At 37.5% G+C, this 23,098-nt stretch overlaps 3 protein-coding genes across 5 annotated transcripts; 1 reads left to right on the forward strand and 2 right to left on the reverse strand.

Moving 5' to 3' along the window:
• Positions 1-2,821: 2,821 nt before the first annotated feature.
• LOC113336754 (piezo-type mechanosensitive ion channel homolog) lies at positions 2,822-15,006 on the forward strand. Of its 3 annotated transcripts, XM_026582424.1 has the most exons (21): positions 2,822-3,341; positions 3,750-3,830; positions 4,075-4,234; positions 4,354-4,508; positions 4,602-4,758; positions 4,867-5,053; positions 5,250-5,365; positions 5,700-5,784; positions 5,991-6,203; positions 6,282-6,456; positions 6,611-6,739; positions 6,925-7,098; positions 7,278-7,511; positions 7,707-9,257; positions 9,480-11,974; positions 12,215-12,610; positions 12,887-13,045; positions 13,166-13,669; positions 13,752-13,899; positions 14,069-14,213; positions 14,379-15,006. In XM_026582424.1, exons 1-21 carry the CDS (start codon positions 3,293-3,295, stop codon positions 14,512-14,514), a joined length of 7,449 nt encoding a protein of 2,482 aa, XP_026438209.1. In that variant the 5' UTR covers positions 2,822-3,292; the 3' UTR covers positions 14,515-15,006. The 3 variants fall into 3 exon arrangements, with proteins under 3 accessions (XP_026438209.1, XP_026438210.1, XP_026438211.1); XM_026582425.1 differs by lacking the exons at positions 2,822-3,341; positions 3,750-3,830; positions 4,075-4,234; positions 4,354-4,508 and having other exon boundaries at positions 4,640-4,758; positions 4,896-5,053; XM_026582426.1 differs by lacking the exons at positions 2,822-3,341; positions 3,750-3,830; positions 4,075-4,234; positions 4,354-4,508; positions 4,602-4,758 and having other exon boundaries at positions 4,923-5,053; positions 5,257-5,365.
• Positions 15,007-15,012: 6 nt separating this feature from the next.
• LOC113336756 (methyl-CpG-binding domain-containing protein 4-like) lies at positions 15,013-16,754 on the reverse strand. The gene is made up of 2 exons (XM_026582427.1): positions 16,598-16,754; positions 15,013-15,883 (listed from the first exon to the last, which is right to left on the reverse strand). Exons 1-2 carry the CDS (start codon positions 16,667-16,669, stop codon positions 15,386-15,388), a joined length of 570 nt encoding a protein of 189 aa, XP_026438212.1. The 5' UTR covers positions 16,670-16,754; the 3' UTR covers positions 15,013-15,385.
• Positions 16,755-19,501: 2,747 nt separating this feature from the next.
• LOC113336792 (methyl-CpG-binding domain-containing protein 4-like) lies at positions 19,502-22,471 on the reverse strand. Its single transcript, XM_026582467.1, has 2 exons — positions 22,361-22,471; positions 19,502-19,969 (listed from the first exon to the last, which is right to left on the reverse strand). Exons 1-2 carry the CDS (start codon positions 22,409-22,411, stop codon positions 19,502-19,504), a joined length of 519 nt encoding a protein of 172 aa, XP_026438252.1. The 5' UTR covers positions 22,412-22,471.
• Positions 22,472-23,098: the final 627 nt, after the last annotated feature.

The following is a 23,098-nucleotide window of genomic DNA, read 5'->3' on the forward strand; positions in this document are numbered from 1 at the left end:
TTGACTGTCACAATATCTGGATTTTCAACCAAAGGATATAGACCAGAATCCTTAACTATTGCTTGAACCTCTTCATGCTCCTTAGACAAATCCCAATGAGCCGCGAATTGGTTTCGGAAAACACGCACAACCTTCGTATGATCCTAAAATTAGAAGATAATACGATTAACGAATTTTGTATAAATACAAAAAAATACATATGCACGAGATAGAAATTCTTACATAGGTTTGATATATAGTACGAGCCCAGGAGTCCTTGTAGCCAAATAGATACCCCGGATCATAAGAAGTTGCGCCCAAAATTTTACCACGATCAAGGCCGGGTATCATGTCATCAACATGAGGAAGGTGCGCACCTTTAAATTTTACTTTTCCTTTGCCTTTCCCCTTGCCTTGTGTGGGTTGTTGACTTGGACCACCTTCTTACACTACTCCTTGGCTTTGGTTTGCTAATTGAGTTGGATCAATCTCATTATCTTCCTCCTCACTTTCCTATTCATCTTGCCCATCTTGCTCATCTTCCTCCTCAACAACTCCGGTAGATTCACGGATTACGATTTTACTAGGATCACGACCACTTTCCAAATTGCCCCTCTTGTATCAGCACCCAAACGCTTTTTATTTTCCCTCGAGGAGGCAGAGACTGAGGAGTATCAAGACCATCCTTCCTTCTTTTCTTAGTGATAACATCTTTAGCTTTTCCTTTGTTAGCCTCCTTTGCTTTAGCTTCCTTTGCTTTAGATCTATTTCAAAAGAAACACGAAATAAATATAAGACAACTAACTTTCATTTCTAATACCGGCATAGATACACCACATTACGGTATAGAATCATCACTACCGGCATCCTGAAAAAAATATCGAACATGCCGGGAGCTAATACCGGCATTGTAAATTCAAACGATTACATGCCGGGAGTAACTACCGGCATTGACAAATAAATTTTTAGGATGCCGGTACACTATAGGAAATTCCTGGATAAGAAAACACCAGTACCGGCAGCTACGTAAAATAAAAAGAAATGCCGGAACACAGTACCGGCATTGAAAAAAAATTTGTCTAGGATGCCGATATTAGTTCTAAAGTTTCTGGATACCAAAACTCAAGTACCAGCATGGAATTTAACCTAAAATGTACGCCGGTACAAATAACAAAATCCTAAGGTTTTCTGTTTATTAGAAGCTTACTGCCGGCGTACTCGTAAAAGTTCAAATCAATGCCGGTACTAGGTTCAGAAGTGGTGTTCATCCTAAACACAATGTTGAAACTAAGTTAAGGTGCGGTCTTCAACCTAAATTAGATGCCGGCACTGACTACCGGTGTGGTCTTCATCCTAGATTGAATGCCGGTATTGATTTCTGGTGTGGTATTCATACAAAATTGAGTGCCGGAACTACTGAAACTCAACTGTTTCAGTTAGAGTTTCGCGATTTTGACCTAAACCCATAGATACAAATCGATTGAAACATTAATTAAACAGTTTTAAATGACTTACCTTCTTACAGAAGCCATAATTCTGGGTAGTTGATCGTCCGATAACTCTTGACTTCGTGTTCTTGCTCTTGAGCAATCAAAGAAAGCCTTTTCTCTATTTTCTGTTGAGCAATCGATTTTGATTTAGATTGGGCATCAGATTTCTTTCATGGAGGTATTCTTATGGGTTAGTTTTAATCGACGAAGAAATTTTTGAATTAACGATTAATCGACGATGAAGAACGATGGTGTGAACGATGAAGAAGATGAAGGAAAAAAAATCAAAAACTAACCTAACCGAGAATGCCGGAACTGATAGTGTAGAAATGGGGGATATTTGATTTGATTTTTGATTTTATGTTTTAGTTGAAAGGGTATAACAGTCTTTTCATAATGTTTTTAAATTAATCTAAGGGTGTTTTAGTATTTTCGGCCCCAAAAACACCTCTTAACAGACACCTTTGGTTGGGGGAAGTAATTCATATCCCCCAATTAGTTTTCATATCCCCTAATTGCGCGTTCTAAAATATCCCTAGCTTAATAATTAAGCTAACACAAGATAGATGTAGTGTATGTTGCTGAAACTTTAATTTTTATTGTAGTTAGTAAAAGTATAATAACTAAGATGTTTTCGATTTTTTCTTTTGCCCAAACATCTCAATTGATGAGATGAGTTGAAGATGATTTTCATGAGAACAATTTTATTTTTGTAAATTCTTTTCTTTCTGAGCGCAATATTTTGTTTTCCTTTAGTTGTAATTGGATGTACATGGTGTGTGTATTATTCAGTATGGTTATTTTTACCGAGGGAGAAAAAAGTTCTTTCTCCATACAAAAAAAAAGAAATCCCACGTTGTACACTAACCATCAGAGAAGCTTTACTCAGCGACACCAATAATTTGACTCTGTAATTTTTTTTTGATAGGCTAAAGCCGAATCCAGGGCCCTACCCAATTCCGGCCAGTTGGACTAGTCCCATTGCTAGACCCAACCCCGCCAAACCCAACTAAATTAAATTAAAAACAAACCTCTACTACGATGGGGATCGAACTCCTAACTTCCTCTTTACTGGAGATGATGGGATATCACTGAGCTATGCTCTTGGACCCACTCCATAATATATTTACTTACTCAAAGTTGGTAAACAGCTATGTCGATGACTTGGTTATGGTGATCGAGTCCGTTATTAAGCATGGGCCAATCCCAATAAATTGGGGGCCGACTGTCTTTCATCACTACTTGTCAGTCCAAGGAGATGAGTATTAGTTGTTGACCTGACCCTCGCGCTCGATTCCCCCTTAAAATATTCCAAATTCCCAAAACATCCTTCCTGAACCTAAAAATAATAATATAGAAGAAACAAATAACGAAATCAAGAGGAAAGAAAAACCACTTTACATGAAACGAAATCAGACAACTCCAAACCAAAATTCAAATTCCTGATTTCATCGACATTCAATTCATTTGTTTTCTTAATCCAGTACAAGTCCTTGGACACTGACTCAGAAATCTCCCGTTCTGTAATAGTCTTTTTCTTTTTGTAATTTTTAATTTTAGTTCAAATCGGGTATTCAGGAGGAAGGATTTGGTGGTTTTAAGAAAAGGGTTTTTGTTTTTAACATTAATTTACAAAAACTATTTCTCAGATTCATCGAAAGATACATGTTAGTTGTGACATCGTGATGGAAAATAATAGGTCTCAGAAAGGAGTTTCTCTAATTCAGGTTGATCTCAGTTATGTTATTCTTGATAAGATTAAGGGTAAGCAAGTATTTATATTGAGATAGAGATAGAGAGTCAAAGAGGAGAAAGTGCCTGCCATGGATAATTGTCTTGGCGGGTTTGTTTTGCCTCTTTTGCTTTTGTCAGGTAATATTCTTTTTCTTACTCATTTTGTTGTATGTATATTAATTCTACGCAAATCATGAATAGTTGATTAATTAATTTCCTTAATAACAAATATAGGGAATAGTATTGTCTACTTCCTTTGCGAGCTTGTGCATACTAGTTTACTCTAGGTTCCTTTTTTGCATATTCTTCTTAGAGAGTTGTAGTTTACCATCTAATTGCACCGTAAAGGTAAACTATACGTGTTGGTAATTGCCAAGTTCCCTGTCACACATTTTTTGCAAATGTATACACTTAGAAAGGGAACTGTGTCTGCAGTCAACAAAGTTACTCTATCATCTGGAGTAACTGTGTTGAAACTTCTTGAAGTTGCATTTCACATTTAATTTATTTTTTGTTAATCATTATCTACCTTTTTGTTTCGTACAGCTTCTTTACTGAATTGGAGTTTGATCTCGCTGGTTGATTTGTTGACATTTCTTGTCATTCAGTTTGCGTATAAGAAAATAGGTAACGCGCTCAACTCATTCCCTTATAGTTTGCAAAGGAATTCATTTTCAATGAGGATAAGATTATTTGATCCCCGAGCACTATTTATTTCATGTGAAAAGCTATCATGTAATTTGAAGCAAATTGTATAACCATAAGCTTAATGTTTAATACATATCCATTAAGTAGGTTCGCATCGCGTGCTTTGACTAACTGAGGGCCATCAAGATTTTTGATTGTACTATCTCATTGTTGGTATCTACAGGGTTCCGTTTTCGAAGACACACTTTGTTTTCATGGTGCATTATTATCTTCTCCTTGCTCACTCTCCTATCTCATGCAATATTTCATATTGTTTGCCTTATCTTGGGGGAGAAATGGAATGCTGCCAACTCTTGGTGGGCACAGCTCATTGGATTTGTGAGGTAAAAATGTGGTGCACTTAATCCTCTTCGTAAAAAGATTATCAATGAATACATTTACGGTCCATGGTTTCTTTGTGGATGAATACTTTCCCTCCTGTTAAAATGGAACTCTTTTGCAGTGTTCAAGCTTGGAGAACTCCGCCTATATATTGTTTCTTGGTCGTACAGCTACTAGTAGCTGTTGCTGCTTTGGTTGATGCATATCTAAGTAGATTTGACCTACCAGTGCGCACTTCTTCCTGGCAGCGGTTTTCCTCATCTATTGATAATTTAGGTAATGTAAGATTTAAGTATTAATTATCATTTTAGTTCGTCTAGAAGTTTTGTGATTATACAATCTGATCATTTATTGTTTTTAACCTTGAAGGTTCACATATCAGGGTTGCTTGCTGCTTAGTATTACCTGCTGTTCAGCTGGTTGTGGGAATTAGTCATCCCTCTTGGATTTCTTTACCATTCTTTATCTGTAGCTGTGTTGGGCTAGTGGATTGGTCTTTAACCAGCAATTTTTTGGGCTTATTTTGGTGAGTATATGTATAAGCTTTTTCATTAGTGTCTATAATGTGAAGCCTCGGTTGAAGCAGTTGTGTTGTTTACTACAAATAGCTTACCTTACATCCATGGGTTACAAGGTGGTGGAGGCCTCTTCTTGTGTATGCAGGGTTCAACATTGTTCTGCTTTATGTATACCAGCTCCCTTTTGAGTGGCCAAAGATGCTCGAATTTGTAGCTCATTTGGTTGGACTTTACAAAGTATCCGCAAACACTGACTGGCCTCAAATCACTTCTGCTCTTTCTCTTGTATTTTTCTACTTCATGGTATGTGGTTTACTTACACCTTCTTCTCTAACTTAGGTAAAGATCTAGCCTTTTGGTTTTATAGGATTTTTGCATTCTGATTTTTCATGAGTTTGTGCTTTTCATCTTTCCTTCGGCAAGAGGTTTTTGTACCTCTTAATACCTAATTGTATTGACCATTTATGCGCTCATCCTTTTCATCTCTCTTCTCTGGTAGTTATCAGGTGTTAAATCTGACCTGGAGGAAATGAATTTTATTATGTCCATGCGACAAAGTAGCTTCTCTGAGCCACTTCTTCCTTCAAGACACACATTTTTTATTCGTGAATCAAGGTAATTCTGTCCATTATGTTTCTTGCTATAAATTATTACCATTTCATTTCAATTTTTCTTTTAATAGCAGTAACATTAAAAATAGAGCATAAATATCTGTTGGAGGAGTTGCATATCGTTTTAGCTGCAACCATCACTACTATTCTTTTTTTATTTGGCGTTTACTACTCTAATTGCAGTTACTGAAACCTGCATTTTCCTTAAAATTGGTTTTACTTTCATTGTAATGCTGGTCATCTTTAAATTCTCTGAATTTTTTTAAACACGATTACGTTTTACTAAGGTTTCATGGTGTTTGCCTGCAAGCTACTAATGGATTGTACGTGATTTGCAGAACTGGTGTGAGACACACCAATGTGTTATTGTCAGGAGCGGTATTCCGTACATTTAGTATCAACTTTTTCACATATGGTTTCCCGGTAGGCATTCTAATACCAGAAACTATGTCTTGTTTTGAGTTATTGCACATATAATACTGGTGGTTTTAGAAGAAAAACATGAACTTCTTAGATGATATTCTAATGTACTTCAATGGCGGATCTTATTTGTTCATTTTTTCTAGCATTTTGAGGAACAATTTTGACTAACTTTGCCTCACGTTAACATTAAGTGGTGAATTTGACAGGTGTTGTTGGTTGCTCTTTCATTTTGGAGTTTCAATTTCACAAGTATATGTGCATTTGGGTTACTTGCGTATATTGGTTATATACTATATGCCTTTCCGTCCTTGTTCCACTTGCACCGGTTGAACGGTTTGCTTCTCGTCTTCATTCTTCTCTGGGCTGCTAGTACCTATGTCTTTAATGTGGCATTCACATACCTTAACAAGCTTGGAAAGGTATATCTTTATGCTATTCATGATTTCTGAATAATTATCTAGTGATTTATTTACGTGTTCCTTGTGAACATATTGCAGGACATGGAAATTTGGGAAACTGTTGGTTTTTGGCATTATCCTATTCCAGGATTTTTTCTTCTTGCCCAATTTTGTCTAGGATTTCTTGTTTCCATGGGTAACTTGGTGAACAATTCAGTTTTCCTTTATTTGTCCGACGAGGAAAGGACACCTACGCTTGATGATACCGTGGAAGGTGATGGATTTTTTATTGAACAAGAAAAATGATGTCTCAGTTTACTGCAATTTCTACTTTAATCACAATAACTTGTGCTTATTCTGGTTCTGCTCGTCCCTTCTTTTTTTTGTTATTGTTGGCTTGTTATATTGACATTATGTTATTGTTGCAGAGAAGGAGGAGACAAAAGTGTTGATTGTAGCCACAGTAGCTTGGGGTCTTCGCAAATGCTCTCGTGCTATATCTCTGGCTTTGATTCTTCTTCTTGCTCTGAAACCGGGGTTCATACATGCTGTATATAGTACGTTTTAATGGATCTCATCTATTTTGTAATGTTATCTCGTAGTTACAAGATTTCCTGGGCAGACAACATCATGACTTTAGGCTTCTATAATGTTTTTTCTCTTTTGAATTTACAAAATCCAATTACCAAACTAATGTAGCAAGATTTTACTGATATTTGCAATTTTCTGCTTCATTTTTCAGTGGTTTTCTTTTTGATGTTTCTGTTGAGGCACACTGTAAGCAGAAAAATACGCAAATCCTTGATTCTTCTGTGCGAGATCCATTTTGCACTGTTATACATTCTCCGGCTTAATATCATCTCCAATGCTTTGGAGCGAAAGGGGTCACTGGCAAAGGAAATCTTGACACAGTTAGGTATGTCAGGAAATTCAAACGGTTCATATAATCATCACCTGTTTTTTTGAAAGGGATGAGTTGCTTCAATGATCCACCTTTCTATCCTCTACGTGAGACACATATTTGAGGACTATAATTACTTTGTATTTTACTGTAACTTGATGATTGTTATGCTTACAAATCATTGCTTGATGCAGGACTCCTAGATGTTGTTACATATTGGGATTACTTCCAGATAGCCATCCTTTTATTCTTCTGTGCAGTTCACAATCATGGGTCTGACTTGCTCTTCTCGTTCTCGTCAATCGTGCATTACACCCCATGTCCACCAGTTGGTTTTAGTATCTTGAAAGCTGGTTTGAATAGATCAGTTTTATTGTCTGTGTATGCCTCCGCAGCAGCCAGACAGAGCCAAGTCAACTCTTCAGATGGTACGATTGCATCCATGGTCAAATGTATCTTGCTCTGAATGATTATGTTTTCATAAGAAGCTGAAAATATGGACATACTCATATCATATTTACCAGCACAATTCAAATCGAATATTGTCAGACTCATATCATTTGAACTATTCCTAATCACTATGGTTTGCTAACTTCTAGTTATGTTTTGAAATCATCTTTCAGAGAGGAGGATAGCGACATATCTTACAGCAATTGGACAAAAGTTTCTGTCAATGTACCGCTCCTTGGGAACCTATATAGCTTTCCTGACGATTCTCATCACAGTCTACCTGGTAACACCTAATTTTATATCATTTGGTTACTTTTTCTTTCTTCTCTTCTGGATCATCGGGAGGCAACTCGTAGAGAAGACAAAACGACGGCTGTGGTATCCCTTGAAACTATATGCAATAGTGGTATTAGTATTCGTCTATATCTTGAGCATTTTCCCTAGATTTCAGACATGGTTGTCTGAGTGGATAGATCTTTATCAAGATTTGGGTTTTAATCCAAAAGCATCATTGATGAAAAATGTTTGGGAATCTTTAGCTGTTGTCATTGTGATGCAACTTTATAGCTATGAAAGGAGGCAAAGTAGGTACCTAGCCGAAGATCATGGTCCACTGGAAAGTGGAGTATTAGGGTTTGCAAGGCGACTCCTAATTTGGCACTGTGATAAGATTTTATATGCTGCCATATTCTATGCCTCTTTGTCCCCAATCAGTTTCTTTGGTTTCTTGTATCTACTTGGCCTTCTAATTTGTTCGCTTTTACCCAAAGCTTCTCGAGTACCATCCAAGCTATTTCTGTTATATACAGGACTTCTGGTGATAACCGAGTATCTTTATCAGATGTGGGGTAAACAGGCTGAGATGTTTCCTGGTCAAAAGTACGCATACCTATCCATTTTCCTAGGGTTCCAGTCATTCAGTCCTGGTTTTTGGGGCCGAGAATATGGATTGAGGGGAAAAGTTCTGGTCATTGTTGCATGTTCTCTTCAGTATAATGTATTCCGCTGGCTGGAGAAGACGCCGATTGCCCTTATAAATAGGGGAAAATGGGAAGAGCCTTGTCAGCTGTTTATCTCAACAGAGGATCCTATAGGTAGAGTATTTGTTTCCGATGATGAAAATAAACCACAAAATATTTCTATTTTACCATCCGAAAAAGGAAAGAGCATCACAAGGAAGAACTCTTTACCAAATATAGGCTCTAGTACTTCTTCTCAGGGATTAAGTTCTTTAACCTCTGAAGCTGGAGCCTCATCAGACACTAGGAAGAACAGGCGATTTAGATTCATGTGGGGTAGTTTTAATGAAAGCCACAAGTGGAACAAAAAACGAATTTTTGCTTTGAGAAGTGAGAGATTTGAAATGCAGATTACAACCATGAAAGTTTATTTGAAGTTTTGGATGGAGAATATGTTCAATCTTTTTGGCCTTGAAGTGAACATGATCACCTTACTTCTTGCGAGCTTTGCGGTTTTGAATGCGGTCTCTATGCTTTATATTGCATCCCTTGCTGCTTGTATACTTCTTGAACGCCGCGTAATTCGAAAATTCTGGTCTGTATTTGTATTCTGTTTTGCTTCTGTTCTAACTGTAGAGTACTTGGTCATATGGACGAAGCAGACACCTTGGATACAACAATTCCCTGGTGAAGAAAAAATAAATTGCCACGAGTGTTGGAGACTGACGAATCAGTATTTCGACTATTGCAGAAATTGTTGGCTTGGTAATTATATTAACTAACTCAATGGTTCTTTTCTTGCATATGTGGCTTAATTATGGGATACAGGACTAGGTTGAACTTGATTCTGCCCTAATTAATTACTGGTTTTACCAATACCTAATTTAATTTTCCCCTATTAAACAAAAATATAATTTTTTGGCGATAATCTCAAATTATGTTTTGGCTATAATCTCAAATCTCAATTTGTCATGTTTTATTTTGTAGGAATTATTATTGATGATTACCGAATGCTTGTCAGCTATTATGTGGTTTTCATGCTAGCTTGCCTCAAACTTCGTGCCGATCATCTGGTCAGTTTATCTGGGTCTCACACATACTGTCAAATGATGTCTCAGCGAAAAAATGCATCAGTTTGGAGGGATCTATCATTTGAAACTAAGGGCATGTGGACTTTTATCGACTACCTGAGACTTTACTGTTACTGTCATTTACTGGATATTGTTCTCGCGTTGATTCTTATTACTGGAACACTCGAGTATGATATTTTGCACCTTGGTTACCTCGGCTTCGCTCTGGTTTTCTTCCGGTTGAGGCTTGAAATTTTGAAAAAGAAGAACAGCATATTCAAGTTTTTGCGCATCTATAACTTTTCCCTCATTATTCTCACTCTCATCTATCAATCTCCTTTCTTAGGAGGTTTCAATGAAGGGAAGTGTGGAACGATGGACTACATATATGAAATGGTTGGGTTTTATAAATATGACTATGGGTTCCGGATTACTTCGAGATCTGCACTTGTAGAGATTGTCATATTTATGCTAGTTGGACTTCAATCTTACATGTTTGCCTCCAAAGAATTTGATCATGTGTGCAGATATCTTGAGGCAGAGCAAATTGGTGCCATTGTGCGGGAACAAGAGAAGAAAGCTGCATGGAAGACCGAACAATTGCAGCATATTCGTGAATCGGAAGAGCAAAAACGTCAGCGTAACTCGCAAGTGGAGAAGATGAAATCAGAGATGCTAAACCTACAACTTCAGCTTCACAACATGAACACAACTACAAACCATGGAAGCCCTACTCTTGAAGTTGAAGGTGTCAGAAGAAGAAAAAATTCTCCTATTCCAAATGTTGATACGTATACCAATATGTCAGATAAAGAGGGTGATAGTGTTGTCAGGATTTTGAACTCAAAAACTAATGCAGAAGTAGATCCTCTACTTCCATTAGAATTACACGGATCTCCTAAAATAAATCAATCTCCAGTTGATTCTCCTATTCACGAGATTCTTGAAATGCCTGAGATTGTGGAACTTAATGAGAAACCTGCCAAAAACTCATTTTCTGATTTGGCCAGGAAAGAGAAAGAAAGTAGGCAATCCAAGGAACACCCATTAATATCTGCAGTGCAGCTTATTGGTGATGGTGTATCTCAGGTACAAACTCTTGGAAATCAGGCAGTTTCCAATCTTGTGACCTTCTTAAACATATCCCCTGAAGAGTCGGATATGAATGAGCAATCCTCTCCAGATGATGACGAGAGTCAAAAAACAAGATTTGCTCATCTTGACCGAGCTGTTTCTCTGCATTCTGATGATGGTGACAGAACCATGTCGGAAGCTGTAAGCCGTCAAATTGGAAGGATATTCTGTTACGTATGGGCCAAGATGCGCTCCAATAATGATGCTGTATGTTACGGCTGCTTCATTCTTGTGTTCCTATGGAACTTCAGTTTACTTTCAATGGTGTACCTTGCAGCTCTGTTCTTATACGCACTCTGTGTTCATACTGGGCCAAGCTACATGTTCTGGGTTATTATGCTGATCTACACAGAAATATACATTCTGCTCCAATACCTGTATCAAATTATCATCCAACACTGTGGGGTGAGGATCACCTGGAGCCTACTGCCAGGTTTAGGGTTTCCTCCCGCTCCAATCACAGCTTCTTTTGTTATCAGCACATTGCCTCTCTTTCTAGTATATCTATTTACTCTTTTGCAGAGCTCCATAACTGCAAAAGATGGTGAATTGGTTTCTCTTACCGAATATACGATTTTCAAGAGAAGAATGTTCCATGCAGAAGAGGTACTCGTCAATTACAGTTTGAAGGAGAGGGCGCAGAGAATGATTTCAGTGGTAACAAGTTTCTTGAAGATGGTTACTACAAGCATTTGTAGGTACTGGAAATCACTGACCCAGGGAGCAGAATCTCCACCGTACTTCGTACAGCTCACAATGGATGTTAATATGTGGCCAGAGGATGGGATTCAACCAGAGAGAATAGAATCTCGAATAAATAAGTTACTTTCAATCGTTCATGGCGAGAGGTGCAAGGAAGACAATCCTAATATGTGTCACTCTGCTAGTCGAGTTCGCATCCAGAGTATCGAAAAGAGTCAAGAGAGCCCAAAATTAGCCTTAGCTGTCTTTGAGGTAGTATATGCTTCAAGTTCGGAACAGTGCATGCCAACGGAACGGTATATGTCACTGACTCCAGCTGCTGATGTAGCGAAGGAGATTGCAAAAGCACAACAGTCGGGGCTTGTTGAAGAGATGGGATTCCCTTATCCCATAAATTCAGTGGTTGGAGGAGGCAAAAGAGAAGTTGATCTCTACGCTTATGTATTTGGTACAGATTTAGCTGTGTTCTTTCTGGTTATGATGTTTTACCAGTCCGTGATAAAAAATAACAGCGAATTTCTCGACGTTTATCAGCTTGAAGATCAATTCCCTAAGGAGTTTGTGTTTATCTTGATGGTGAGCTTTTAATTGCATCGTGGTAGTTGATATATTGATCATTATTACATAGTGCGCATGGCGTTAAACTTAATTTCTCTGCTATAGATGACCTAGTTATTGGGTTTCAAAAATTCTTCACTCTTCTGAGTGAACATAAGAGAACATTCATTATTATTAGCTAAAAGTCGTAAGAGTACATAATAGTATATTGCATCTCTAGCCAAGCTCTGAAACCGTATTTTATTGTCATTTGTGCAGGTAATCTTTTTCTTGATTGTGCTTGATCGGATTATATACCTGTGTTCATTCCCTACAGGAAAAGTTGTATACTATATCTGTAGTATTATCCTCTTTACGTACTCGGTTACTGTATATGCTTGGAACATGGATCCTTTACACCGACGAGCAGGAGGACTAGCACTTCGTGCTATCTATCTTATGAAGGCAGCTTCCCTGGTCCTGCAGGCCATCCAAATACGATATGGAATTCCTCATCAAAGTACTCTATATCAGCAGTTTTTGACGAGTGATGTTTCACGGCTAAACTATTTAGGGTTTCGCGTGTATCGTGTTGTTCCATTCCTTTATGAGTTGCGATGCGTTCTTGATTGGTCTTGCACTACCACATCTCTAACCATGTATGACTGGCTTAAGGTAAGTTGTTTCCGGTTTTTGCAGCTTTTCAGTAAGTTACCTTTTAAAACTCATTTCTAAAGAAGCCATGCCCCACGTTTTGCATTGATATGCTTTTGATTGCTTCAGAGGACTAGGTTAATAGTCAGTTTCACCTTCTTTGTGTTTCTTTCTTTCCTTTCTCTCTTGAGTGAATTACTGTACCCCTCCTTGGGTCTGTTTGTCTTTCTAGGACTAAATGTTTTTCCAGTACATGCAAGTTCATTCTCAAATTCTGATGTATGGCTTTCTTGCTAGTTGGAAGATATTTATTCAAGCTTGTATCTTGTCAAATGCGATGCCAAGTTAAATAGAGCTAATCATCAACAAGGACAGAAGCAAACGAAAATGACGAAGTTTTGCGGTGGAATCTGTCTTTTCTTTGTATTGATTTGTGTTATTTGGGCACCTATGTTGGTAAGATTTTTTTTTTTTTTTAGAATAAATTTACTGTAAACTTCCTCTATCAAGTATGTATGCTAGTATAACAAGTTCTGTTTGGTGTCTTCTATTTATAGTAATAGTTTATGATTTCAGATGTACAGCAGTGGAAACCCCACAAACATTGCAAATCCTATCAAAGAAGCAGCGGTTCAGATTGATATTAAGACAGCAGGTGGTAGGCTGACCGTATATCAGACGACTTTGTGCGAAAAGTTTCCATGGGAAACCCTTGATGCATCTGTTGTTATTAATCTGGACCCACTAGCTTATCTTGCTTCATATAATGTGAAAGACATCCAACTGATCTGCTGCCAATCAGATGCAAGCTCCATGTGGCTTCTTCCACCAACAGTTCAGTCTAGGTTCTCCCAATCCCTGGTTTTGGACATGAACATTGTCTTTTCTTGGGTATTTACTAGGGAGAGGCCGAAAGGGAAGGAGGTTGTGAAGTACGATAGTCTCCCTAAGCTTCCCCCATCTCCAGCTGCAGTTCAAAAAGTGCTTAATGGTACAACAAACAGTTTCAACATGTCGCTTGTTTATCCAAGATTCTTTCGATTGACGGGGTCTGGCGATGTGCGGGTCCTTGAACAAGTGGTATGGTCAACTGTACTGTTGGTCATTTGTATTTTTTCGTATACGATCATTCATAATTATGAACTGTGTCATTGTTTCACAGGACCCATCCAGTTATGTCAATGGTACTGCTGTTTTGAACAATGGAAGTGTTCCCTGGTGGTCCTTCCATGATACAGATGCAAGAGATAAACGTTCCTGTGGAGGTTTGACAGGAGCCATGGCTATAATTGTATCCGAGGAAACACCGCGTAAGTTTTCTTCTTAATTTGTAAAGCACCTTTTGGCTACTTCTGATGTTAGAGCGTTTTCTTCTTCTGCACACACTTTCTTGCGTCAATAGTTGGGTTGTGATGATATATTTTCATTTTACTTTACTACTTCGCTCAATAGTCAATTGCTCTGTCATTCTTTTTGCAGAGGGTATTCTTGGTGAAACTCTCAGCAAGTTTAGCATCTGGAGTCTCTACATTACATTTGTCCTAGCAGTTGGTCGGTTCATAAGACTTCAATGTTCTGACCTGAGAATGAGAATACCGTATGAAAATCTTCCTTCTTGCGACAGGTAATTCCACTTCTCCCGTCAATTTCTTGAAATATCTAAAACTCTTGTTTAGGATTTAGTAAATTAGCTCGTCATCTCGAACGTCTCCCTTGTTACTACTATCAGTCTACTACAATGACGCATGTGAACTAAACAAACGGATTAAGAGTTTTTCTTTGAATGTAGGTTGATAGCCATATGTGAGGACATATATGCTGCAAGAGCGGAGGGTGAGCTCGAAGTTGAAGAGGTCCTTTACTGGACACTGGTGAAGATATATCGGTCCCCCCACATGCTTCTTGAGTACACGAAACTTGAATAGGTTCTTCATGGCCCTAGCAGCTTCTGGGGGAAAATACTAACAATAGTTTTTACCTAAAATGAGGCACATGCTTTCAAGCTTTTGGGTTCCTACACACAGATCAACCTTCTTTTGCTGGTTGGATTCATAGTGAATTTTGACGGAGGGTCATTGTATTTGACACCTACAGTGTCCATTGTGAAATTAGCCTCGGTGAATCTAAACATAGTTTGAAGGGGAATCCTCACATCAGCGGCGTCCATTGTGCAGAAAGCCTCATCTGCAGATTTGTGAATGTTGTATATATCAAAGAACCACCCTAATAGAGGAAGGTTTTCAGTGTAGGGTTATAAGGTTCTTGTGAGCGTGATTGTTTATAAAATTTCCAAGTTTCAATAGAGGACGGCAGAACAGTTTCATCATCATATATTCTTTTGTAACAAATAGATGGAAATGTGAAAAATGTACAAGTGATCAGTGCACAGTTTAAGTATCTTAAAATTTTCATGTGCATCGGTATCGGGTCAAACAATGTAGACAGATCTTGCAATTGATGGAACATATGCGCCGTATGAACAAATTTAAACATAGAAGAAAAAGTAAAGAAAAAGAAAGGTTTCTGTGTGAATTTTCATCATGAAACTTGTCAGTACCATTGTACTTCTCTTCCAAAATTCTGTTGTTTCAGAAGAAAAAACATCCATCCTCTTTAATATAACGCAGGTTTATAAAAACCCCACACCCTACAGTTGGAAGACTTACCCCTAAACTACACCATCTCCCACCTGTACTGGCTATACAAACTGAAATCTGACTTCACACCGACTCATTTGACAAACCTAAACCTTAACTGCAGCAGGAACATAACATGGATACCTGCCAAAATTCACTCTTAGTAATCATAAATGTAATCATCAACCACCATATTTGATGTCTTTGTTTTCTTCTTACTACTAGCAATATCTCCAGGAATTGTATTCTCCAAAACCCTTGGAGCTCTAAAGCTGAAGTCTGAAATCGTAATTCCAGCAGCTTTGCATCCTGGATTTGCTTCAAGAAATTTCTGTACTTCAGTTATAGACCGGAGTTTCTTTCCATTTGATGTTTCATAATATACATCAAGTCTAGAGCAATCTCTTCTTATAGTCATACCTCTTTCGAAACCAGCTGGTGACTTTGGAAGGTTAGGTTTGTCCATAGCCCATATCCGTGTGCTATCTATATCTATGTCAGATGGATCGTCACAAGACTTATCATCTTTGTTTCCGCAAGACCATGGGTTCTGTAAGGAGGCCTCTCTGATATCCTCGTACTCTTCTAAAGTTGAAATTAACCTCCATTTGGTGCACTTGCTGCACTGTACTGCATATGCACTAACTTCCCGGTTGTTCTGTCATTGAGAATGTAACGTTATTTGGGAACAAAGTCTTGACAAAGTACAGAACTTATATATAAGTACAAAGTTACATAGAGATTGAGTGAAATGTGAAACAATCACCACCACCCAATGAGCTATGTGAGAACACAAACTCACATGCTCTTTCATAAACCACGAAATCTTCAAATTGTAGAAAGTAAATGAAAAATACACAGCAACTAGAAACAAGAGTTTAAGTAGATCTTGTAATGCGAATCTAACCATACACTACCAAAGAAACGGAAATGCCAAAGAGAAACTCCAAGCCAAATACATATCCTACTTCTGCATCGAAATTTGCGGTATTGCCTCCCCACTCAGAGGCAAACAAACTAGATGCAGGACTAGGTTGTGTAAGGAAGATTTGCTATCAAAGAAACAAGAATGAGACTCGAAGATTTACACAAGCATATGAGTACTGACGGGATCAACCAGGTACAACTAAGAGGGACGGGATATAATGCAATCCTTCCAGAGGCAACAACACAGTAATGTCTAATTTGAAGAAAACCAAAAAGCATAATCAAAACAGAGAGAAACTGAAATCAGATTGTAATAGTTGATCAATGTTGCATAAGATGGGGTTTCACTAACAGATCTAAAAAAATTCTGTGCAAACCCTCCAAACACTAAGTTTGTAACAAAATCACCAAATTGATGAGAGGAAGAATGAGATATAGAAATTACCTCAGCAGCTTTAAGGTTGCCTCCTTGACTCTCCAGCTGCTGCTGCTGCTCCTCCTCCTCCATCATCATCATCCTCTCTCACTGAATCTGGTGCTGGGAGGGTGTGAGACTGAGTGGTGTTGTCTTGAGATGTAAACTTTAACTTTACCTTCTGAGGCTGAAATATCAAGGGAAAGTGAGGGTAAATAGTTGCACTTAATGGGGTAAGTTGAGGTTTAAAACCTTGTGGGGTCCAGAAGATGGGGCCCACATGGGGTATGTCGAGTAAATATAATCATGGCCGGATTGGGTTGGTTGTGCTCAAGGGCAGGCTCAGCCGCTTCCGATTGAACTATGATTTTAGGCATACCAAAAAATTTCAAGGCATACAAAATAGTTTTTCCATCCTAGGTGACCTTATAAGGGGTGTTTATTGAGTAGTCCAATTACCTATATACCCTTGAACCTAAAATCAAAAAATAAACTATTCTAATTCCTCCAGCTAAACCACCTTCCTTTTCTCTCGCATTTTTTTTTTCATCACTGTAATTAATTATCGATTCGTGAAAATTCGATCATCGGTTAAATTGAACTATATAATGGATCGTACAAAGAAAAATGCAAACGTCAGGTGTTCTAAATCCTCTTCCAATCCATGAATTAAAGAAGAAGAACCAATTGAAGATGAAGGTGTAAAAACTATAATTGAACCAGAAATTGAATCGAAAATTCAACCATTTGAAGCTCCAAATACTGAAATGAGGATAAGAATGTATTCCCTACAAACCCAATCTTTTATTTGTTGTTTTTCATGGATTGAATGGGTTAAATTGCTAAAAACTTAGGGTTTTTGACGGTTACAGTAGCGGGTTCTGCTGATAATTTAGTTGAGTTTTGAGCCGAACTGTTCTTGAAATTTCACCCTGAAAGTGTCTATGAACAGTTCGGCTAAACCGTAAATGTCAATTTTTAGCCGAACCCCAAAATGTGTATTGAATACGTCCCAGAACAGTGTCAGGTTCGGCTAATACCTTGCAAACCTTCCCGGCCGAACCTGAGAAGTGAAATTTACCTCAGGTGGTTGTCAGGTTCGGCTGACTCGATTGGATCACTTTCAAGCCGAACCTCTCTTTGTAAACACTTCGAAAATATTGATTTGCAGGCTCTAGGTTCGGCTAGCTCGTGTTGTTGAGTTATCAGCCGAACCTTCTCTTTGCACACTCAAGTTTTTCGATCTTGTTTTGGCCATAACTTTTTCGTCTGATGTCGGAATGACCTCATTCTTTTTGCGTTGTGTTTGTCTTTTCATTCTATTGAAGTTGAAGATAAGATCTAATTGATTTTAATGAGTTCAATATGGACATTGGTATTCTTCATCATTAGACTTCATTTTCTTAACACTTTTAGTAATTTTCACTTTTTTTGTTTAGTTCATCCTATGAAAATGCTGCACAATAGAAAACATATGTAATAAAAAGCCTAACCACTAAATGTGTATGAATTTAAGTGTTCATGGAAAATCAGTATCATGTTCGGCTGATGTGATTTTTTGAATATGAGCCGAACTTGGAAAAATATATGGTTCGGCTGATACGATATTTAGAGCGAGAACCGAACCTAACTCTCAGGAATAAGTTCGGCTTGTTATTAGACTTTAATATAAGCCGAACTAGGATCTTGCAAATAGGTTGGAAGTTGGAAAATGAAGGTTCGGCATATAAGGTTAACAAATTCAGCTAGCCGAACTGTTCATCAATTTAGTAGGTTCGGCTTATATTTTTAAGCCGAACATAGTCCTGGTTCGCCGAACCATGATGAAAAATACAATTTTTTGATGATTTCAAGCTACAAAAGTGAGATTAAACATAAAATAGAAGTGTACATGTGTGTTAGAAGCATTGGGTTCCTCATCTATGTATTCATCATCTGGATTTGGCTCATAAAAATCATCATCTTGAGTTTGAGTTTGTGTAAAATCATTCTCATAATCTAAGAAATCATCCATTTCTGGATCATTGTTGTAGTTGATATGTATTTTCCTAGGTTTTTTAGATGAAGAGTGACCCTCTTCATCCTCCATTGAATCAAGAAGAAAAATTTTCTCACTTTCTCCTTCTCTCCTTCTCAATAAAAACTTTGATTTTTTTTCCCCAAATTTTTTCATCTAAACAAACCTTTATAATTATGAAAATTATCTTAATCATTAAACAAAAATTTTAATCACTAATCCAGATTACTAACACTAATACGTAAAGGGTAGATTTGCCATTATAAAAAAATTGGTTAAGGGGATTTCTGATTTTGTTATTTCACATCCTTTTTTGTCTTTATTCAGTATGCCTAATAAGATTTAAGTATGCCCAAAATCATAGTTCTTCCGATTAACCTTGAGAAACTCGTTAGATCCACTCTGACGATTGTAGAGGCAATTTGTTGAAAATTTTCTCTTGAATCTCCGCTTGCACTGGTTCAACAACTTCTTGGGCTTCAACTAATCCGTATCATCTAAGCGTCACTTGTAAGCAGGTTATTTGAGCCAGTTTAGGAGTCTTGGGAGGTTAGCAACACAAAGTTGTTGGATTATAAATAAAAGCAGGCTCATAATATGGTTAACTTGGTAAGCATCTTTATACAAACATGGATAACTTGCGAAATCTGAAAAATCATCCCTCTGACCAAAAGTCTTATGGAGATATCGGATTCCGCAGTTCGATAACAATGAAACATCAAAAACTCCAATTTCTCAAACAGAAACATTAGCTACAATGTTTAAGATGGAAGTCATTTGAAGAAATGTAACGAAAAAGAGTGATTTTGCTGTATCACCCCTCAAAAACTTTGTTCTTACATTAGAAAATCAGAGAAAACTCTACCATACCATACCCTATTCATATTCATCAACAAAACCATCCATCTTTGATCTCTTCATTTTCTTCTTATTACTACTTCGACTTCAACATCTTCAGGGATTGTTTCTTTCATTATCTTTGGAGTTGTGAAACAGAAGCCATCAACTGTAATTCCAGCATCTCTGTATCCTGGATTTGCTTCTAAAAAACTCTCTACTTCGGTCCGTGATCGGACTTTCTTTCCACCAGGTAGTATGTAGTAAGTATCTGCCCTACTGTAATCCTTTCTAACATGCACATATCTTTTGAAACCAGCTGGTGTTTTTGGAATGTTTGGCCTGTCAACAACCCATGTTCTAGTGGCATCATACTCTATATCAGATGGATCCTGACAAGTCACATTAGCTTTGTCATCGCAGAACCATGGTTTCTGTATGAAGTTTTCTCTAATTTCCTCGTACTCTTCCTGAGACGAAATTAACCTCCATTGGAAGCAGTTAGCACATTGCACCGCAGACACACTAGGTGAGGAATCCCGAAGTTTCTGTCATTGAGAATGTAAAGGTTTAGCAAATTATTCCAACTTTGCAGTTTACTTTCCACTGGAAGCAAACAACAAGAGTATGAGTTATCTGAGAAAACTAAAGATTGCAAGATTTTGCATTCACTACAAAATCCCTTACGGAGAGGCACAGAAAGTTAAAGTGAAAAGCAGCTAGAAAGCATGATTTTTGTGGGTTCTGCATTTTTTCGAAAAGATAACTGAAACAAAGTTATAATTTCTAACCATATACACTGAAACCAAATGAGTCTAAATGTCTTTCTATTGGACTCCAGACATGACCACCCACTTAATCGCTAGGCGCTAGGCAAAGGACTAACACGAAGATTGTAAAGAGTTAGTTAGCCACAACATCAATGTCCGGATGAGCTCGTAGTGTCTTCCTATTGCAAATGTAAAGGTCATCAAAACTTTTGCAGTTTACTCAGGTAAACTGCAATCAAATACAAGTGTCATGCAAGAACATATGACAAGTTACACGATTCCTGATGTTTAATTATAGAAAGTGTACTAAACTGCAAACCCAAAGCACGAGTTCTGGATTATTTCAGTTACAGACAACTTCAATCTAAGTTCAAAATACACAAAATGGAAGCCAAATAATTTTACTAATTGAACTCCGAAAAGAGCTAGTTAGCCACAACATCAATGTCCGGATGAGCTAGTAGTGTCTTCCTATTGCAAATGTAAAGGTCATCAAAACTTTTGCAGTTTACTCAGGTAGACTGCGATCAAATACAAGAGTCATGCAAGAACATATGACAAGTTACACGATTCCTGATGTTTAATTATAGAAAGTGTACTAAACTGCAAACCCGAAGCACGAGTTCTGGATCATTTCAGTTACAGACAACTTCAATCTAAGTTCAAAACACACAAAATGGAAGCCAAAGAATTTTACTAATTGAACTCCGAAAAGAGCTAGTTAGCCACAACATCAATGTCCGGATGAGCTAGTAGTGTCTTCCTATTGCAAATGTAAAGGTCATCAAAACTTTTGCAGTTTACTCAGGTAAACTGCAATCAAATACAAGAGTCATGCAAGAACATATGACAAGTTACACGATTCCTGATGTTTAATTATATAAAGTGTACTAAACTGCAAACCCAAAGCACGAGTTCTGGATTATTTCAGTTACAGACAACTTCAATCTAAGTTCAAAACACACAAAATGGAAGCCAAAGAATTTTACTAATTGAACTCCGAAAAGAGCTAGTTAGCCACAACATCAATGTCCGGATGAGCTAGTAGTGTCTTCCTATTGCAAATGTAAAGGTCATCAAAACTTTTGCAGTTTACTCAGGTAAACTGCAATCAAATACAAGAGTCATGCAAGAACATATGACAAGTTACACGATTCCTGATGTTTAATTATAGAAAGTGTACTAAACTGCAAACTCAAAGCACGAGTTCTGGATCATTTCAGTTACAGACAACTTCAATCTAAGTTCAAAACACACAAAATGGAAGCCAAAGAATTTTACTAATTGAACTCCGAAAAGAGCTAGTTAGCCACAACATCAATGTCCGGATGAGCTAGTAGTGTCTTCCTATTGCAAATGTAAAGGTCATCAAAACTTTTGCAGTTTACTCAGGTAAACTGCAATCAAATACAAGAGTCATGCAAGAACATATGACAAGTTACACGATTCCTGATGTTTAATTATAGAAAGTGTACTAAACTGAAAACTCAAAGCACGAGTTCTGGATCATTTCAGTTACAAACAACTTCAATCTAAGTTCAAAACACACAAAATGGAAGCCAAAGAATTTTACTAATTAAACTCCGAAAAGAACTACCCACTCAACCGCTAGAAAAATGAGAGACTGAGATCCTATACAAGCAAAGTGCGTAAAGCTAGTTAACCACACATTCCATGGTCGGGATGGGCTTCATCAGTATGGTTTGTTTGGAGGTCCTATAGGCAGGACACTTTTCACTTTCAAGAGCAAAAGTGGAAGGAGATAAAACTATAATGAAAGTCGGATTTAGGATTTCTAAGTATAAAAATTGGAAATCGGGGAAACAGATGGAGACAACAGTGGGATCATTGACCACTGTTTGAATTCAGTTTTTCTACAGGATTATGAAAATTACTAAACATTCCTAAAAATGTACATGAGCTAAACAAGTCTACTTCATACTTTATAGGGGAATTCTCAGTTTTAAAGAAGCCTTTAAACAATTCTAGATACACAGATTCTTTAAAATACCCTAATTCTGATTCATACACGGTTGCATGAAATCAAAACCTAATTCTTCAAGTAAATAAACATAAAAACCCTGACTAAACCCCACTGCTTACTCTTTTCGCACATACGAAATTATAAAAAAGAGAGCTAGGTTTTAAATTTGCAGGAGAAGACATTACCTCATGAGTTCTGGGGTAGGGTGATACTGGACTTTGGCTCACCTCCTCCATCGTACGAATTTGTTGGTTGTGAGACAAAACTAAAGAACCGTCTTAGTTTTGAGGGTTGGAAATGGAAACGCCCTTTCATAGATTGGTTCCGGTTTAGCTCACCAGAGATATATTATATTATGTGGGAGGAGGTACGTAAGTCAATGATGTCTTCGAGTCATTTTTTTATTTTTTATTTTTTTTTGAGTTAAAATGCATTCAAAAGACTAACTTAGGGAGTTAGTAACCCTTACATCAATTTGAGTAGAGCCATCAAATTATGATCAACCCGAACATTTGATTTATCTACTTCTAAAGCAAATTTAATACAAGATGGAGGTTCATTTCTCCGCTTAAGAATGTTTCTAAAGGATTTAGCTTCCTTAGCCAGTATATCAGCTGCATTCTTTGTTGTTTTTGGCACATAAAAGAAACCCATTTTTTTTTGACAAATATTAAACTCTCTTCTAACTTCATCCATAATAGTCTGATTCAGGTAATTTGAGACGGTATCCCATTTAGATAATCAAAGAGGTTTTTGCAGTAGCCTTCTACACTGAAATTTGAAAGACTTTCATCATTAGTCCACTGAGTTGTTGTAGTAGCCCTAGCGCTTCTGTTTCTTCTGGAGATGAGGTTGTAATTTATCCTGCTTTGCCTTGTTCGAAATCTCCTGCAGCATTTCTGAAGATTAAAGAGAAACCTGCT

This window comes from Papaver somniferum, unplaced genomic scaffold (assembly GCF_003573695.1).
Source record: "Papaver somniferum cultivar HN1 unplaced genomic scaffold, ASM357369v1 unplaced-scaffold_154, whole genome shotgun sequence".
Classification (NCBI taxonomy): Eukaryota; Viridiplantae; Streptophyta; class Magnoliopsida; order Ranunculales; family Papaveraceae; genus Papaver; species Papaver somniferum.

Bases quoted from the DNA above. Each gene is read 5' to 3' on its own strand.
- LOC113336754 (XM_026582424.1), top strand. From the start codon at position 3,293: ATGGATAATTGTCTTGGCGGGTTTGTTTTGCCTCTTTTGCTTTTGTCA. The intron at 4,235-4,353 runs GTAAAAATGTGG...ACTCTTTTGCAG, and splicing joins CAGCTCATTGGATTTGTGAG to TGTTCAAGCTTGGAGAACTC. The intron at 6,457-6,610 runs GTGATGGATTTT...TTATTGTTGCAG, and splicing joins GCTTGATGATACCGTGGAAG to AGAAGGAGGAGACAAAAGTG.
- LOC113336756 (XM_026582427.1), bottom strand. From the start codon at position 16,669: ATGATGATGATGGAGGAGGAGGAGCAGCAGCAGCAGCTGGAGAGTCAA. The intron at 15,884-16,597 runs GTAATTTCTATA...TCTCAATGACAG, and splicing joins GCAACCTTAAAGCTGCTGAG to AACAACCGGGAAGTTAGTGC.
- LOC113336792 (XM_026582467.1), bottom strand. From the start codon at position 22,411: ATGGAGGAGGTGAGCCAAAGTCCAGTATCACCCTACCCCAGAACTCAT. The intron at 19,970-22,360 runs GTAATGTCTTCT...TCTCAATGACAG, and splicing joins CCTACCCCAGAACTCATGAG to AAACTTCGGGATTCCTCACC.